Source organism: Myotis myotis, unplaced genomic scaffold (assembly GCF_014108235.1).
Source record: "Myotis myotis isolate mMyoMyo1 unplaced genomic scaffold, mMyoMyo1.p scaffold_m19_p_38, whole genome shotgun sequence".
NCBI lineage: Eukaryota > Metazoa > Chordata > Mammalia > Chiroptera > Vespertilionidae > Myotis > Myotis myotis.
Genome location: NW_023416344.1, coordinates 911,299 through 928,947, shown reverse-complemented (window position 1 = coordinate 928,947; position 17,649 = coordinate 911,299). Strand labels below are relative to the sequence as shown.

At 59.5% G+C, this 17,649-nt stretch overlaps 1 protein-coding gene across 9 annotated transcripts in view; it reads right to left on the bottom strand.

Moving 5' to 3' along the window:
* MROH1 (maestro heat like repeat family member 1) overlaps positions 1 to 17,649 on the bottom strand; it is a 39,377-nt gene that overhangs the window by 6,442 nt on the left and 15,286 nt on the right. For 4 of the 9 annotated variants that reach the window (XR_004966788.1, XM_036303819.1, XM_036303823.1 and 1 more), the window contains 20 exons: positions 17,208 to 17,330; positions 14,967 to 15,071; positions 14,648 to 14,792; positions 14,489 to 14,529; positions 14,101 to 14,242; positions 13,633 to 13,685; positions 13,151 to 13,258; positions 12,511 to 12,630; positions 12,154 to 12,276; positions 11,287 to 11,433; positions 11,174 to 11,200; positions 10,151 to 10,273; positions 9,883 to 9,962; positions 9,673 to 9,784; positions 9,469 to 9,564; positions 8,818 to 8,922; positions 6,707 to 6,842; positions 6,490 to 6,602; positions 6,005 to 6,157; positions 2,628 to 2,782 (listed from right to left, as the gene is read on the bottom strand). Coding sequence is in view for 8 of the 9 variants with exons in the window: in XM_036303819.1 (XP_036159712.1) it covers positions 2,628 to 2,782; positions 6,005 to 6,157; positions 6,490 to 6,602; positions 6,707 to 6,842; positions 8,818 to 8,922; positions 9,469 to 9,564; positions 9,673 to 9,784; positions 9,883 to 9,962; positions 10,151 to 10,273; positions 11,174 to 11,200; positions 11,287 to 11,433; positions 12,154 to 12,276; positions 12,511 to 12,630; positions 13,151 to 13,258; positions 13,633 to 13,685; positions 14,101 to 14,242; positions 14,489 to 14,529; positions 14,648 to 14,792; positions 14,967 to 15,071; positions 17,208 to 17,330 (2,207 nt within the window). In the remaining variant the exon portion in view is untranslated. Of the gene's footprint in view, positions 1 to 2,627; positions 2,783 to 6,004; positions 6,158 to 6,489; positions 6,603 to 6,706; positions 6,843 to 8,817; positions 8,923 to 9,468; positions 9,785 to 9,851; positions 9,963 to 10,150; positions 10,274 to 11,173; positions 11,201 to 11,286; positions 11,434 to 12,153; positions 12,277 to 12,510; positions 12,631 to 13,150; positions 13,259 to 13,632; positions 13,686 to 14,100; positions 14,243 to 14,488; positions 14,530 to 14,647; positions 14,793 to 14,966; positions 15,072 to 17,207; positions 17,331 to 17,649 lie in introns of all 9 variants that reach the window. The other 5 variants (XM_036303817.1, XM_036303816.1, XM_036303818.1 and 2 more) reach the window with 3 other exon arrangements.

Here is a 17,649-nt window from a genome sequence, read left to right as displayed (position 1 = left end):
CTACAAAACGCGCAGCATGTGGCTGAGACCAGGCACACAGAAGTCAGCCTGTGAGAGAAGCAGACGCCCCTGCAGTCGGGGCTCAGACGCACAGGAGACGGCTCTGATGTCAGCGTGTGTACAGAAGAAGTGACACACCAAATACCTGATAGAATGGGAAACTCTAAAAACGGAAGAGAAGCAACAGCCCTTTAGGAAGAGGGGCAGCGCTACTTGGTGGGCACGTGTGCAGCCTGGACGCAACAGAAGGGAGAAACAGGGACCTGGAGGACGGATGGGAGGAGCCAGCAGGACCCAGCGTGGGGAGAGGCCGCGGTGGGTCCAGAAGACGGAACTGGAGACAGGTCTACAGGCACTGACCTGGGTCCCAGGAGCAGAGAAAGAGACTGAAGAGAAGCAGGTTGAAATGTCCAGAACTCAGGAAGCTCAGCCCTGCCCAGCAGAATCCAAGGACCCCTGGGCCCAAGCAAAAACATGCACAAGCCAGCGACAAGGGATGGCTCCTGCGCATCCAAGGAGAGCACATGGCTCCTCAGACAGCTCGCCAGTGAGACTCAGGGGCCAGAGGCGGCACATCATCTGACACAGTGGTCACCGATGGTGGTCTGTGAAGGCCGAAAGGTTGGCGACCGCTGATCTCACACACACAGTGAAAGAAAACTTGCTAAACCAGAATTCCAAACGCTGCAAACAATAGTCAAGAAGGCAGCAAACGAATACATTCCAGGCCCTGGCCAGTGTGGCTCACTGGGTTTGGGCATCGTCCTGTGCACTGAAGGTTTGATTCTCGGTCAGGGCATATGCCCAGGTTTCAGCTCGATCCCCAGTGGGAGGTATGGGGGAGGCAGCTGATTGATTTTTGCTCTCACATCAATGTTTCTCTCCCCCATCCTTTCTTCTTTCTCAAAACAAAAAATCAGCCGAAACCGGTTTGGCTCAGTGGATAGAGCGTCGGCTTGCGGACTGAAGGGTCCCAGGTTCGATTCCGGTCAAGGGCATGTACCTGGGTTGTGGGCACATCCCCAGTAGGAGATGTGCAGGAGGCAGCTGATCGATGTTTCTCTCTCATCGATGTTTCTAACTCTCTATCTCTCTCTCCCTTCCTCTCTGTAAAAAAAAAAAAAAAAAAAAAAAAAAATCAAATTAAAAAACACACCAAACTAAACAAAAACAAGTACATCTCAGCTGACAAAGTGCAGTGTTTTCAGGAGCAGACCCTCAGCAAGGGAGCCCTGGAGGAAGCTCTTCAAGTGGGAGGACAGTGAGGGGCCGAGTTGTAGAGTGAGGAGCAAAACTTGGTGGCCCTGTGGAAAGACGCACATGCCAACCAAGATGGCAAGGACACACCCAGGGGACATGGGCGGTGGGCAGATGGACGGCCCATCCCCTGGCACCCTGGGCGGCCACACACTGCTGTGGGAACAAGGGGGCATGCTGGGCCCAATAACATGTTCCTCATGGACACTGAGACCGACCTTCACGTGATTTCACGTCGTGAAACATGCTCCTGATTTTCTCCAACCACCGATAAGTGTGAGACTCGTTCTTAGCTCACAGGCTGTGTAAAAATGGGCACATGAGATGTGGGGTAGGGCTGCACGTGCCAACTCTGACCCAGGTCAGCCCATTCCTGCCCTAGCCGGGTGCCCACAGGACACCAAGTGACCAGAAAGAAAGAGCAACCGCGCATGCGCCAGAGACAGCACATCCACGGGCTCCATCCACCAGGCCGCCCATGTCACCACGGAACCCTGTGACGACCTCAGGCTCCTCTGTGTAAGTGACGCCCCCATGAAAACTGAAGCAAAGGGATGGACAAAGAGCCACATGCAAACATGGAAGGGCACCACCCCAGAATGACCACTCAGGAGCTACGGTGACACCGGGCGGGCGGCTCCATGCAGGCACCTCCCCTGTGCCGACGTGGTCATTTTTAGAATGACCACTAAAGGGACAGAGGCAGAGTGTACAACCCCCAAAGCAACTGAGTGGAACAGATGACGTTACAGCTGCGTCAGCAAGATGACGAGGCCCTGAGATGGGAGGACAGAGGAGGCACCAGGCAAGCGACGGCTAAGATGCGCCTCAACGCAAACCCTCGCCAGTGAGGAGAGGTGCTTCGCCAGGTGATGGCTGTGGAGCGAGCGCAAAAGCAAGGCTGACAGGACCCGAAACACAAGGAGCACAGGGTCTCCAAGTGACAGTGGACCTCCATCAACAATGAAGCCAGCAAAGAAGGGAGCGCGGGCAGCAACGACCACCAATAGGGTGATGTGGTGGAGGATACGTGGGGGACAGGAGGATGGGCACCGATGGGAGCTCGGGAGCTGGGAGTGCGACACGGGGGACGGGAACCCCTTCCTGGCTCAGAGTGAGGGCCAGGCCCCGGGGTCTGCTCACAGATGGGGGTGACACCCTACAGAGACAGGCCAGGAGAAGTGGATGACACAGCTCGTGACCGAGAGCCCAGGGTGCCCACTGAAACCTAGAGGGTGTCTCCCCCCCGCAGGGACTGGGGTCTTGCTGGCTCCCAAAAGGAGGCACCAAGTGCAGAGGCACGTGGAAACTGGGGGCGCAGGTACCCCCGAGCCTGGTGCCCACCCCAGCAGCTGGTGGACACCTGGTACCTGTCGAAGGGCAGGGGGCTGCCCAGGAGGCTGGTCACCACGGCCACGCAGTGCTGGGAGGCCAGGACATACACGCTGTGCTGGGCGGACTGCAGCACGTGCTCCTCGCGGGTCTCCTGCAGCCTGGAACGCAGCACACTCATGATCTCGGGCACCTGCGGGCGGTGGGCGCTGGTCAGACCTGGAAGCAGGCAGCCCGGGAGCCAGGTGCTGTCTATATGGGGCCACGGGGTGGGGTGGGCAGCCCAGGAGCTGCAGGGCCCCTCATGGGGCTGGGGCCGAGAAGGGAGCTTGGTGCCCTCTGGATGTGTGTGGAGCACTGAGGCCAACAGGCCCTGACATTCTATTGAGGGTATCCCAGCCTCAGGCGCTCTGACCAAGGCAAAGGCGGGCAGTGGGTGGGGATGCAGGAGAGAGAGGGGAGGCTAACCGATCCCCAGACTGAGGCTGGGATGGACCAGGAGAGGGAGGGCCGTGGCCCCCACTGCAGAAGCCACTGGTGAGGCAACCAGAGCGAGGAGCCTCCTCAGGACCAGTGGGGCCCTACTGGCCTCCAGCAGGCTCCGTGTGGCCTCATCATTCTGGGTCCCCTGCCCTCAGCAGGTGCTGGCCCTGACCACAGAGACCCCCACTGCATGCTGCACACCTGGAAAACACCGTGGTATGAGGTGAAAACAGGGGAGACAGAGCTGCGGGGACAGGGCTGCTGGCAGACGGTGCACTCCACCCACCGCTGGGTCCTGGGCAGGGCTGGCCAAGTCACCTGCCCCATGGGAGCTCGAGAAGGCGCGGTGTGGCTGACGTGAACCCTCCCAGGCCAGGCCTCGCCTGCTCTTCCATGCAGTGTGTGCATGGGGTCCCCTCTCAAAGGGCTGGTGAATAGTGACACCTCGAGTACAGAACGGGGACCACTCTCCATGCCCCTTCCCCGAACCTGGGCATGGCCATGTCTCCTGGACCCGACGCCTCTGCTCCCAGCTCGGGCAGCGTGGCAGTGGGAGGTGCTGAGTCTGAGCTGTGCTTCCTGTTCAGGCCTTCTCCCGCCTCCCCAACAACTGAGGTGAGGAGCCTGCTGTGTGGTCCGTCTTGCCCTCTGTTCTTTACAACGTGCTCTATTTTGCGATCATGGGTCACATGTCACCTGCTAGAACCACATTTTCTGACCCGATGTCAGAGGAAGTGTCCAGGCGTCTCCTAGAGGTCCCCCTGCCAAGCTCTCTCATGCAGGAAGGGAAATGCGGCCCATGTGATCCCCCCCCCGTGGGCACCAGGCACTAGAGGCCACGTCACTGCAGCTGAGGTGTCAGGAGGCAGATCTGCTAAGGATGAGCCTGGGAGTCAGGAACCCTGTTCGTGTCTGACCCTGAGCTGGAAGGAGGTGGCTCGACAGCTTTCCCCCAGGAGCCCAGCAGCTGGCTCTGCATGTGGGGCGCCTGCCTTTGCCAAGAAGGCAGGGTGGTGGGGGGAGACCCAAAGTTATAAAACTCCTAGAAGAAAACGGGGAAAGCTTTATGACCCTGGATTTGGCGATGGTTTCTTTGACACCAACAGCAAAAATAGACATGGAACACATCAAACTTCTATGCATCAAAGGACACAATCAACAGAGTGAAAAGGCAACCTACAGAATGGGGAAACATACTTGCAAGTCGTACACTTGGTAAGGGGCTAATATCCAGAATATATAAAGAACTCATACAACTCAACAACAAAATCACACAGCCTGATTTATAAGGAGGAAAAGGACTTGAATAGACATTCCTCCAAAGAAGACATACAGATGGTCAACACGCCCATGAAAAGACCTCAGCATCACCTACGGTGAGGGAAATGCAAATCGCAACCACAGGGGAGCCCTGGCCGCTGTGGGTCAGCAGTTAGAGCATTGGCCCGCACCCCACAGGATCTAGAGTTTGATTCCTGCCGGGCAAGGGCATGTACCTGGGTTGCATGTTCAATCCCCAGCCGTGGTAGGGGCACATGTGGGAGGCAACAAATCCATGTGTCTCTCTCACATTGATGTTTCTCTCTCTCTTTCTGCATTTCCCTCTCTCTCTTCCACGCTCTCTAGAAATCAATGGAAAAAAGTATCCTCAGTAAGGATTAACTAAAAGCCCACAGGAGATGCCACTTCACACTCATCAGGACGGCTATAAAACAAAAGGGGCCGTAATCAGTGTTGGCGAGGATGTAGAGAAATTGGAACCCTCACGCACTGTTGGTGGGAATGTAAATTGGTGCAACTACTATGGAAAACAGGATGGTGGTTCCTCAAAAAACTCAAAACAGGTTTACCATATGACCTGCAATTCCACTCCTGGGTATCTACCCAAAAGAACAGAAAACGAATGCAAAGAAGATATTTACACACCATGTTCACAGCCTTATTCTTAAAATAGAAGCAAAGAGCTGGAAGCAACCCAAGTGTCTGTCGACAGCTGAAAGGAAAGACACGACATGGGACGCTATGAGTGCACTGGGGCCACCAATGGCCACTGCTTCCAGCTGGCTGGTCCCCCTCCACCTGCCCAGAGCCACAGGACACCTTCCTACCGCTCACATCTGACCTGGAAAAAAATGCAAAATAAAATCCAAACCTTCGCCCAGCAAACCCCGACTGTCACAGTTGTGCCTTCGTCCCAACCTCCTGCCATACTTCCCCTCCCAGGTCCTGAGGCCACCACCACCCCTGCCTGAGTGTCCGTTCCTCTCCAGCCTTATACCACACAGGGCCCTTCTGCTGCTAATCCCCATCAGCAAATTGCCTGCTCACCCCTCCCTGAGAAGAAGACATTTGCGATACCCAACAGAAAATTCGTGTCCCCAGGTATCACATACCGCTGCAAATCAGTAAGAAAGGCACAGACAACCCAGGAGACAGATGGGCCCAGCCTGCTGGGACGCTGGAGGAGCCAGGAAACGTGTGCAGAAACGCAACTAGAACTCATGGAAAGCCAAGGCACACCCACCAGAAAGGGGCCACCTGAGACCGGGAGCCTCCAACCTGCAGTCATTGTGGGGAGTCGCCCGGGCCAGTGTGAACCTCAGTGGCCTCTGGGTGAGCCCGCTGGGGGCCCTCTATCTCAGCCGGAGGCCTCACCAGCTCCACCCCGCGCAGTATTGTGCTTCCTGGTTCCGTTCCCCACCTCACTTTCTGAACAGTGACTTCTGCCAAATTCTAACCTCAGTCTTCACACAAAAGAGAATTTGTCCCTATTAGACCCGCAGGGAAAGGGGGCAGAGCAGGGAGCCCCCACTTACCCAGCCCCCGCCCCACAGGTCTAGACAGATCCAAGGTCCATGCCTAGCCACACCCCTTCCCAGACAAGCCACGCCCATAAACCTCCTCCCCGCCCCCCGAACACGCCCCGCCCCACCTTCTCCAGCAGCATGCTGCCCCGCTCCTTCAGCAGGCAGTTGATCATGACTGTAGCCGCTCGGGAGCAGTTCTTGTCGGGGTCTCCCAGGCTCTCAAACAAGGTGAGCAAGAGGTTGATGAGCTGATCCGGCGGGAGGCGCTTCGCGATGATCTAGGAAGAGGGCTGTGCGTCAGCAGAGCAGAGGAAGGGCTTCCAGACATAGCGCCTCTGGGCGGGGCCAGCGCCATTCAGCCTTCAGGTCCCTCCAGCCTCAACACCCTCTTCCTGGCCCTGCGCTGTCAGGAGCTCCTGCCGGGTGCCAGGGGCTGTGGCCCCGTCAGAGAAGCCCCAACTCTCCACTGGAGCCTGGTGCTCCCATCCCTGTGCCCCAAGCCCACTGCCCTGTGCTGCACCCCGCCCAGCGCCCTGCACCCCCACCCACGATGCAAGTCCCTCCCAGCCCAGACCACGAGCGGCCTCCCTCCATGGGTGCCTGCAGGTACCTGAGCGATGCTGTGGCAGGCGTGGAAGAGGATGGCGGGGTCGGGGTGCACAAGGCCGTCTTTGAGGGTGAGGAGCCGCTCGGCCACATCGTCCCGGTAGTCACGGGAGAAGCCTGCGAAGGCAGGAGGCACGTGGAGCTGGGCAGGACCTCCCTGGCCACCCGGGGCCCAGACTGCTCCTCATCCCTCCGGCACCTCTGCCCAGCCAGAGGCTCACCCTCGTAGCCCAGCTGGAGGTAGAGCAGGGAGTAGACACAGCTCACGGCCTCCTGGCGGGTGGCAGGCCACAGGTCCGCACACCGTGGGGAGAAGAGGCCGACGAGGAGGCCCAGGTTGTGGAAGGGCACCAGGGCCTGGAGAGGAGGGGTGGGAGGTGCTGTGGGGACACTGGGGCGGGGGCAGCCAGAGAGGGGAGCTGGGGCCCTGGGAATGTAGGGGGAGGGCAGGTGCTGCCTGTACCACTTAGGCCCAGCTGTGGACCCAGCTCAGACCATACACAGTCCACTGGGGCACCTAAGAGGGCCAAGCAGGAGACAAAGATGGAGCCCCACAGGCAGCAGAGGGGGCAGGGCTCTGATGAGTCCACCAACCCCCATGGTAAACCCCCTCCCCCAGAGGGCAAATCCCACCAGGGGAGGGAAACTGCAGGCCCCTTCACCCTCGCTGGTCCTGGTCCCGTTTTTCAGGGCGCTTTCTTCTCTCCTCAAACACTGAGCCTTGCGTCCTGCCCTGGGCCTTTCAACACCAGTTACGACCCCCAACTCACACCCCTCAGCCTTCCTGCCCCCTGCCCCCTTCTGGTCCTGGAGCCACCAGCCTGGGGATTCGTGGGAGGAGGGAGGCTGGAGTGTTGGGCAAAGAACCCTGGGGCCAGCTGCTGCTCTGGCGAGGTCAGATGTCTGTTACAGCTGGACGGGGTCCTGTGAAGACCAGGCACGAGAGCCTGAGGGGGAAAGCCTGGCCATGCACACACGGAAGGCAAGAGCCATTGGGAGACCTGGCAGATCTGGCCACATGAAGAATGAGAGCTTGGGCACATTTTTAAAAAATAGTAAAACAGCAAGAGAAAAAGCCTACAATCACCCTGATCGATGGAAAAAGGCATCTGGCAACCTCGTCTGTGCTCCTGATAGAAGTCCTCATTAAGACCTTGGCCGGGTAGCTCAGTGGGTTGGAGCGCCGTCCCTAATGCCAAGGCTGCAGGTGTGACCCCTGGTCAGCACACATACAAGCAGCATCCAAGGGACGCATAAATCAGTGGGACAACAAGTGGAGGGCTCACTCTCTCTCTCCCCTTTTCTCTCTCAGATCAATCAATTTCAAAATCAAAGTCCTCATTAAAATGTGTGGATGTGTGGAGCATGAGAAAGAGTAAACGTGGCCCAGCAGGTCAAGCCTTGGGCTCAGCAGTGAAACTTCCCAGGAGGGGGTGTCGTCTCGTCGTGTCCCCAGCGCGCTGGATGGAGAAGGGACAAAGGTGCAAGTACCGGGGGGAAAGCCAAAGCCCCAGCGTTTGAAAGGGGATATGCAGCCTGGGATGACAATCTGAGAAGCACAGGAAACTCGCTAAAAGCTCATTACAAGTAACAGAGGAGTCTTGCAAACTCCAGTTCCCTCCATAGCAACAATCAGCAGTACTTAGGCCCCGAGAACAGTGACACTGACAACCACCGCTACCCTGGGGAGGGCTGGAGGCGCCCACCCTCAGCCGCTCCTGGTGCAACTACTGTCCTCGGGTTCCGTCACAACTGCCACAGGAACCCCAAACCACCTGCACGACGGCCTCGTAGGACACTGGAATTCTGGGAGAGCGCACACACGAGCTCCGAGTCTCACCAAACACTGACATGCATACACTGGCTCTCAGGCCAGCTCCAACCACCCGCGGAGCTGTCCCCGTCTCTGCCTTTTCTAAACATCCCCTGTGGTCAGCTCCGTCTTTGCCTACCTGCTGCTTCCGCCTCCAAAGCCCTCATCTTCTCCTCTACACCCCGCTCCCCAGCACGCGTTCCCTCACTCGGGGACCATAATACACATCAGTCCTGGGTGACATGTGGGCTCCGTCAGACTGAACTCCGAGTGGCCAGCCCCGAGGACACTCCTGGCCCTGACCGGCCTTCGTCCACGTCTTCAGAAAGAGCACAGACACTGTCGGTGTGGGATGAGCCAGGGGTGGGGGCTCGATGACAGCCGGGAAGCCCACTGAGTGCTTGGGAGCAGGAGGGCAGCCGACGCAGGCCCCAACCATGGGCCCCAGGAATGGGATGCCCAGGAAGGTGGGGGCGGAGTGTGGTGGGGGCAACTGTGTGGTCACTGCCTGTTACTCACACTGACGTGCAGGTGCTCCAGGAAGAACTGCAGCAGACAAGCGCTCAGGCCCAGCGCCCGCACCCGCTCGTAGCCCCGCGGGGACTTGATCCACGGGCTCAGGTGCTGGGGAAGATGGGGGTTTCACACGGGTGCCCAGGGACAGCCCAGGAGGCAGGGGCCTGTGCGCAGTGGGCAGGTCAGCGGCCCTGCCAGGCCACCCTTCCAAGCTTCAGGGGCCAGCAGGCCACATCAGGGTGGGTCACCACAGCTGCAGCTCAACCCTGTCCTGCTGGCCTATATCACACACATGGCCCCCCAGGTGGACCCAGAGCTGGGCCTACAGAGGGATGGGGAGTTCCCAGGGAGGGAGACGGCATGGCCACCACCTGCCATCCCGGCGTCTCGATGGCCCCAGACGATCAGAAGCTCACATCTGGGGCACCTGCAGGGTCTCTGCGTCCCAGCACCATGAGATGATTGAAATGCGGGAATGGGCTCCAGGCCGCATCTGGGTGAGGGCCCACTCCACCTGCACACCTACCCACAAACCCCAGCTGCAGAAAGCACCAAATGGCCCCTGTGCTGCCCTGGGGCAAGGCGGGCCCTGAGAAACAATGGAGGATGGTTGCCAGGTGCCCACTCCCCCGGACAGTGCCCCTCACTGCACACCTCCACCATGAGCTGCAGGCCCTGGGGGGTCATGTTCCGCCGAAGGATGCTCCTCAGCAGATCCTCAAGGGTGTGCATGGTGTCCAGGTACAGGAACTGGAGGGAGGGAAGGGGGCGCCGGCCCACCAGTGACCACACCGCCCACCGCAGCCTCTTCTCTGCCCCCCACAGACATGGGCGGGGGTGAGGGGCACGTGGAGATACCTCCTGGGGGCCACCCTCCCCCTCAGGCTCGGGCGGCACAGCCATGATGCTGTGCAGACAACTGTGGATTATGTCCGACTGCACCTGCTCTTCCAGCTCAGGCTCCAGGGAGCTGAGGGGTAAGTTAAGGGTGGGGTCTGTCCAGCCACACACACCCTCACGTGACCCTGTGCCCTCACCCCAGGAGCCCATGCCCAGAGGAAAGGATACACCAGGTGGGTGCAGGCGAGCATGGCCTTCTTCCGAATGGGTGTTCGCAAGGAGTCTGGGGGCTCTGCCTTGATGAAGTCCTGAGGGGCAGCACGTGACAGCCCTGAGCCAAAGCACCGGCTCTCCTCCCCATCCAGCTTCCATCAGGCTGTGCCAAGTAGGTGCTGGGCCCTCACTGCACATGCCCCAGCCTCCCCAGACCCGCCTCCCCTCGTCCGAGTCAGCGCCCTGCAGCCACCCCAGGCACCCCAGACCCGTGTGGCCTCACCATCATCTGGGCCACCAGCTCCGCCTTCCTCGTGAAGTGGAAGGAGCCGGCCTGCGCACTGCTACAGATGGCCTGGCACACCATGCACATGCTCTGGACAAGGCACAGCTGTAGGCCCGGGTCCTGCAGGGACAGCAGGCTGCAGGAAGTCGCCGACACCTGCTCCCCAGCCACTGCCCCTGGGTCCACAGGGCTGAGCCCATAAAGGAGGCTGCCCACAGCAAGAGGCCAGACCACACGCCCCTGTTCTTAAGGGTTTGTCAAAGCCACAAGGACAAGAGGGCGCCTGTGAAGGCACCTTGAGGCACTCAGCTCTCTGCCTGGCCCAGGCCCTGAGGCCCCTGGTCATGGCCGTGGGAAGACCCTACAGGCAGATGGTGAGCTCTGTCCCGTGTCCCCTGCATCCTGTGGCTGGAAGGGCCCCCGAGGTGGGAGAAGGAAGCACACCCAAGAAGAGCCCACCAGATGGGGATGCCCCTGCCTGTCCCACTAACTGGCCTCTGAGGGTTTGGGGAAGGTAGTGAGGACAGCTGTCCGGGGGGCATGGGTGGAGCCCCCTACTCTAATGGGCTGAGGGGGACGGCTCTTAGGACAGCCCCTCCCCCAGCAGCCCCAGGAGAACAGAGCGTCTGTCCTCGAGGCGAGGGCCCGGTGGTCACAGAGGGGCTTCCGGGTTAGTGCCAGTGGTCCCAGCGGGAAACATGTTAGTGAGGCCAGAGGCCACTGTCGCTGGCTCAGAGCTTAGCCCTTTCCCAGAGCAGCTGTGAGGCCGGCCCCGTGAACATCGGGGAGCAGAGCCAGGAGAGGGACTTAGGTCCACAGCTCCCTGCCCTGCCTGCCAACCTGCCACCACTACTCAAGGGGCAGAGGCCCTCTCTTCCCACTGCCATCCAGGGCCGGGCCAGAGCGGGGAGGGGCTGCTCCAAGGTACATGAGGGCGCCCCCTAGCTCCTCCCGTGAAGCCCAGCCCAGCCCAGCAGAGAGAGAAAAGCACAGTCCACGCTCATCTCCTACACACTGTACCTTGGTCTCTACCTTTATTCCCAGAACCTGAACAACAAAAAGTGAGAGGCATTAAAATGTGCGATGCCAGGTGGTGGCGTCAGTGCCCGCCCTGGACGCCGCCCTGTGCCCACCTTGGTGCTGAAGCACTGAAACATATTCCGCAGGATGTCGGACTCGGCCCGGGCCAGCACCAGCTCGCGGGGGGCCTGCGCCGCCACGTGCCCGTAGCACAGGATCAGCGTGCCCTTCACTCTGTCCACGTCGTTATCGCTCCGGTCCTGGGGGTGGGGGGCAGCAGGCCTCAATCACACAGTCAGCCCCTCTGTCCCGTCCCGCATCCCACACCCCACACAGGAGGCCTCCCATGCAAGCCCCAGTCCCTCTGGAAGACGGCAGGGCTGCCAGCAACATCAAAGGCTTAACCGACCACACCAGCCCTAGGGAGAGCCCCTCCATTGGGAACAGCAGGACAAGCCAGATCTAGGTTCTTTGGGCACCAAGGGACAGAGATCAAAGGTCTGAGCAGGGAACAAGGTGGGAGGGTCAAGCAGGAGGAAGCAGAGCCAGGGTCTCTTCTGTCCTTGGGGCCTGTCCACACCTACACGCACTCAAGTGTGGGCCGGCCCCGTGCAAGCAGCCCAACCCTGAGAGTCTGTGACTGGGACAGGCCTCGGGTGCAGGCACCCAGTCCTCCTGTAATGGGTTTTGGCAAGAACGAAGCCTCTACCGGCCACCAGGGGGCAGAGGTGAACAGACAGCCAGGGGAGGCAGCAGCTTTCATCCTGCCACCCAGACTGGGGGAGGGCTGGGTGCCCCTTGTCACCGGCTGAGGGGAAACCCACACTCAGTCGCCCCACCCACGAGGAAGCAGAGGCTGGATGCAGCTCCCCACCCCAACCCTGGCCTGCAGGGCACCCAGAGCCAAGCCGCCCCACCACCCCAGACGCTAGAACCCAGGCCAGTCCCACCAGGCCTCCTCCCCGGACCGACTGCTGCACCTTAAAAATGTTGAAGATGCCAATGGATTTTCTGAACACATCCGACCTCACAAAGTCCTCCAGCTGGGCCAGGGTGTCGTCCAGGTGGGAGATGGCACAGATCCCAAAGCAACAGGCCAGGCCCTGGGGAGGTGCATGGGGCACTCACACTGGGAAGGGATAGACAGGGGCTTGGGGGTGAGGACAGGAGGAGCATGCATTATGCATGCACACTGCACACACCATAGGGTTGCATCTGTGCACAGCACACACATATGCACTCAGACCACACTCACTAGTGCCTAAGGGAGAACAGTGAGCACTGCCAGCCAGCCGTGGGCCCAGGGCTTTGGGGGTGGGGGTGTGGGGTGCTGGCACCTCGCGCTCGGCCTCCTCCTGGTATCTGGCTGTCTCCAGCAGCTCCTGCAGGAGTTTCCTCACCACGTCCTTACTGGAAGCAGCACCCAGGGTGGTCCCCACACATTTGTACAGGAAGTTCTGCAGCAAACCAGGGCGTGCACTGTGCGGGTGCCGGTGGAGGGCGGCCCGGCACTGCCAGCCAATGTGGGAGGGGCTGTTGGGAACCCGTGGTTCTGGCCACTGCCTGAGCGGGGAGTCTCCAGCCACCAGCCACTACGAGGTGGCTCATAGGCCTTCTCTTCTCAGCTCTGCCAGAGCTACAAGGGCCCAGAGGTGGGCTCAGGCACCAAGTGATGCAGAATCTAAGCCCAGGAACTTGGACCAAAGGACTATGTCCAGAAAACCCCAGCAGGCTATTTGCCCCCACTTTCCCAGGGTGCCCCTGACCTGGGCACTTTCTCTTGGACCCCTCTCATATCTTCCCCTGGGGCTTCCTCCCCCGACACACACCTTCTCCTGGGGCTTCCTCCCCCCCCACACCTTCTCCGGGCTCCCTCCCCCCCCACACCTTCTCCTGGGGCTCCCTCCCCCCCACACCTTCTCCTGGGGCTCCCTCCCCCCCACACCTTCTCCTGGGGCTTCCCCCCCACACACACACCTTCTCCTGGGGCGTCCCGTTGTAGCAGGGTAGCTGCTTGCACATCTCCAGGCTCAGCTGGCAGATCCATGTGTTGTCAGACACAACAGCAAGACTATCCCGAAGGAACTGCAGGGAGGAGCAACAGGGAGGCTGGGAACTTGGCTTCCCAAACAGGCTGGGGAGGGTGGTCCTGTGCCATGGTTCTGAACGGTGGTGGGTGACCCTCGAGTCCAGGCAGACATGCAATGAGTTAGGGTGCGGACAGCTCTAGGCCAGGCAATGGAAGACAGAAGGCGCCGTGGCCGGGCAGCTCAAAGCCCCTGTAATCTGGCTGTCAGAGCAGGACGGCAACCTGTGACAGTCCTCACCCCAGACACCCATCTGTCCCTCCACCAGGCAGGCCACTCAGTCAGGGCAGGTGTCACAACCCTAGAAGGTTACAGCCGCCAGCTCTCCCCACCCAGGCTGGCCACACCTCAGTCCCTTCTCCCTTCTCTCACCACCAGCAGCTTTTCCTCCCATTCCTTCTGTGACAGGGTCTTCGCAGTATGTTCTGCAATGACAACCACCAGTCAGCCTGCCAGGCAGGACCGTCACACAGACAAGAATGGAGTGTTCAGAACACCCAGCCCAGGCCCCGCCCAGCACCCCCACCTGACTCAGACCCCGCCCAGCACCCCCACCTGACTCAGGCCCCGCCCAGCACCCCACCTGACTCAGACCCCGCCCAGCACCCCCACCTGACTCAGGCCCCACCCCACCTTCCAGAGCACAAAGGAAACCCAGAGGGGCCCACACCCAGATGCTCCCGAATGACAGTGACACCAGCAGGAGCACCCTTGGGTCTAGACCCTCTCTGAACCCCAGTGGAGGCTACTTCTTCTCAATTAGGGAACCCTGGTCCTCACAGGCCAGAGCTGCCCTGACAGGCAGAGAGGGGTGCAGGGCCCCCACCTCCGGGGCCTCACCTTCCAGGTGCTCCAGCAGCAGGGCGATGGTCGTTGCCCACCGCTGACCCAGCGAAGGGTGGATGTCCCGATGCAGGACGTTCAGGAGGCACAGCGAGGCCGCCCCACGGCCCCCCCCCAGGTAGGGGCTGGAAGACACGGTCTGCAGAGGTGCAGGTGGGAGCTCGCGGCTATGCCGGACCACAAGGCCACCCACGAGGTACTGGGGTGGAGGCAACAAGCCCCCCAAGACACAGCTCCCCATACCCAAGTGGGATGCCTGTCTGGCCCCCATTGCGAGGCAGTGTTCTCTGCTCGGCCATGACGGCGCCGCGAGCACCGGGGACCCAGGGACAGAGGGGAGCGCCCACTCCTCTCCCGATCCCTCGGAGGGAGCCGCATCGCTCACCAGAAGCCGTGTGGCTATGGCGTATGGAGATGGCAGGGTCACTGCAAGGGAGACAGGAGGCTCAGAGGTGCTTCCAGGGAGAGGTGGGTGGGGGCGGGGCTAGCGAGGGGCAGGGCCTGGAGGGGCGGGGTCTAGGGAAAGCGCACACTGGCTGCGCACCGTTGGCGTCATACTGGATGAGGGGGGCCTCAGCCGCTGCCTCCTGCCTCTTCTGGGCCAAGTGCACGAGGCTCCGGCAGAGCGGGGTCAGCGCCCCCGTGAAGCGCACGGGGGTGAGGAACTGGAGCAGGTGCGGCCAGAGGACCTAGGGGCAGTGCCATGGTCAGTAGAGCGGCCTCGGGGGCCACAGCCTTGGGGAGGCTCCTCACCACCCCACCCCCGCAGGCCCCGCGGAGCTCAGGAGGCTTGGCCAGTCAGTAGGCCCTGGACCCAGGGGCCGGAAGGGCGTGGTCAGTCACAGGGCGGGGCGCACACTCACATCGCTCATCCTGTCCACGGTGGTGCTGACCAGGTAGAGGGTGCTGACGCTGATGTCCCGCACGCTGTCCGCCGGGGGCTCCTCCTCGCCGCTGGGCTTCTGATGCTGGGGGCGGGGGCGGGCCATGGGCTCTGGGCCGTGAGATCAGACCCTGCCCAGCCACCACCCAGGGGAGACCCTGTCCCCATGGACGGGAAATGCAGTCTGCACCAAACTCGCCCAAGAGAGCAGGCTCACTGGCTTAGGTCTAGTCTCCAAAGTAAAGGAAACCCTGCGCATGTCCTGTGGGCCACTGACTGCCTGAGGAGTAACCTCACCCCCGACTCTGGCCCTGCTGACATGGGCAGAAATGGGGGGCCTCCCTGGAGACGTCACTACCTGAGAACACGCCCACGTCGACCAGGAACAGACTACAACCTCCAGACAGTGGGGGGCCTCCGAGAAGCATGCATCCAAGAGGGACCAGCTTCCCAGGGCTCTGCCTGCCCGGCCACTCCCGCTTGGAAGCACCAGCGCCCAGCACCACACTCAGCAGCGGCACTGACTGCGGGGACTGTTGACACCTCTCACGGGGATGTCAAAGCCAAGCGCCACACCAGGGAAATGTAGGCCTGGAATGGAAATCTTAAAGCTCACTCTAAAAATACACCAAATACACAAAACAACTTGGAAGGCCTGACCACCCATTAGGCCAAAACAAGTATCTGAACAGACTCAAAAGCAGAACTCTACCTCGCCAGACTCAATGCAGATGACGCAATAAAATTACAAATCCACAATAGTCTGAAAAGCCGTTCCTCTAGAAAATGTTAAATATCGTAAGAGAAACTTTGGGTTGGTAAAGAACCCAAACAGGAATTGCAAACTACCTGACAGTGGACACCGAGACCACATCAAAGTCCATCAGGAGCAGAAACATGAGGACACAGACAAGAACATACTTACCCTGAAGAACATACTAGTGTCTTTCAAAAGGCAGAGTTTTAATATTTCAGAAGCCCAGTTAATTGCTTTGTTTTTGTAATTTATAGAGCATGCTAGTTAGTAAATCCTCGCTTAACCCCAGGGCTTTCTCCTATGTCGTCTTCCAGAAGTTTTAAGTTTTAGGTTTTAGATTTAGGCCCAGGATCCATTTTGAATATTAATTTTTTTAAAAATATATTTTTTATTGGTTTTTTACAGAGAGGAAGGGAGAGAGATAGAGAGTTAGAAACATCAATGAGAGAGAAACATCGATCAGCTGCCTCCTGCACATCTCCCACCGGGGATGTGCCCGCAACCCAGGTACATGCCCTTGACCGGAATCGAACCTGGGACCTTTCAATCCGCAGGCCGACGCTCTATCCACTGAGCCAAACCGGTTTCGGCTTGAATATTAATTTTTGTTTGAATATTAATTTTTGTTTTGGCTGAGGTTCATTATTTTGCATATTTGTCCAATTGTTTCAGCGCCACTGTTAAGAATATAAAGACACCATGCAACAGAGTTGTCAGAACATGTTTACAAACCCCAAATCTGACGGAGAACTTGTACCCAGAATACGTAGAGAACACTCACTACTCAAGAACAAGGAAACACACAATCCAACTCAAACACAGGCAGCGGCTGTGACCAGACAATCAAAGAAGATACATGGGGCACGTGAGCGCCTGAGACCAGGCCCAGAGCAGGAGGGTGACCAGGCCCCGTGCTCCCCAAGGCTGGCGGCAGGGATGGCGTGACCACCCCGTAGTGCGTTTCTTTCACCAGGGTCTAGCTTACTCTCCCTCCAGAAGAAAAGTGGGGTTTGCTTAGTAACATTTTAAATAGAAAAGCCTTAAAAAGAGCCCCGTGCCTGTTCCGTCTCTCCTGTCTGAGGAATGACCACTGGGGAGCAGAGGCCCCAACTGACTCTAAGAAAGCTGCTGGGCCGAAACCGGTGTGGCTCAGTGGATAAAGCGTCGGCCTGTGGACTGAAGGGTCCCAGGTTCGATTCCGGTCAAGGGCATGTACCTGGGTTGCGGGCACATCCCCAGTGGGGGGTGTGCAGGAGGCAGCTGATCGATGTTTCTCTCTCATCGATGTTTCTAACTCTCTATCTCTCTCCCTTCCTCTCTGTAAAAAACCAATAAAATATATTTTTTAAAAAAAAGCTGCTGGGCCCACTCTGCCTGCCCCCACCTGGGGCCACGCACCTTCTGGTGCCCACTCTCCAGCACAGCAGACAGGTCCCAGCCCCAGCAGGTGGTGGGGCCCCTTACCTGGGCTTCGGGGGGCAGTGCACACTGCTGCACGATGTACTCCAGCATCGCCTCGCCCCCAGGCTGCTCCAAGTAGCCATGGTGGGCCATGGCGCTGATTACCTGCACCACCGCCCGCTTCACCTGCACAGAGGGACAGGCCTGGACAGTCCAGTCTGGACACAGGGATCTCACCCCTTTCTCTGCCTGCACCTGTGCCTTTCTCACAGCTCCTCAAAGGTGTCTCACATTCGGGGCTGGGCTCCTCCTACCTCCTCCCCTGCTCTGTCTCACCCTTCAGAGGGAGGTCCCTCAGTCACCAAAACTCCCCTGGGAGTCCTGAACCTGCCTTCCAGCCCCTCAGTGGCTCCACCTGAGGGCACGGCCAGGTCACTTCCTCCAGGGCCACATCGCTCCAGCTCGGCCTTCAAGGGGCTGGCAACTGAGGTCTACATGATGGGAG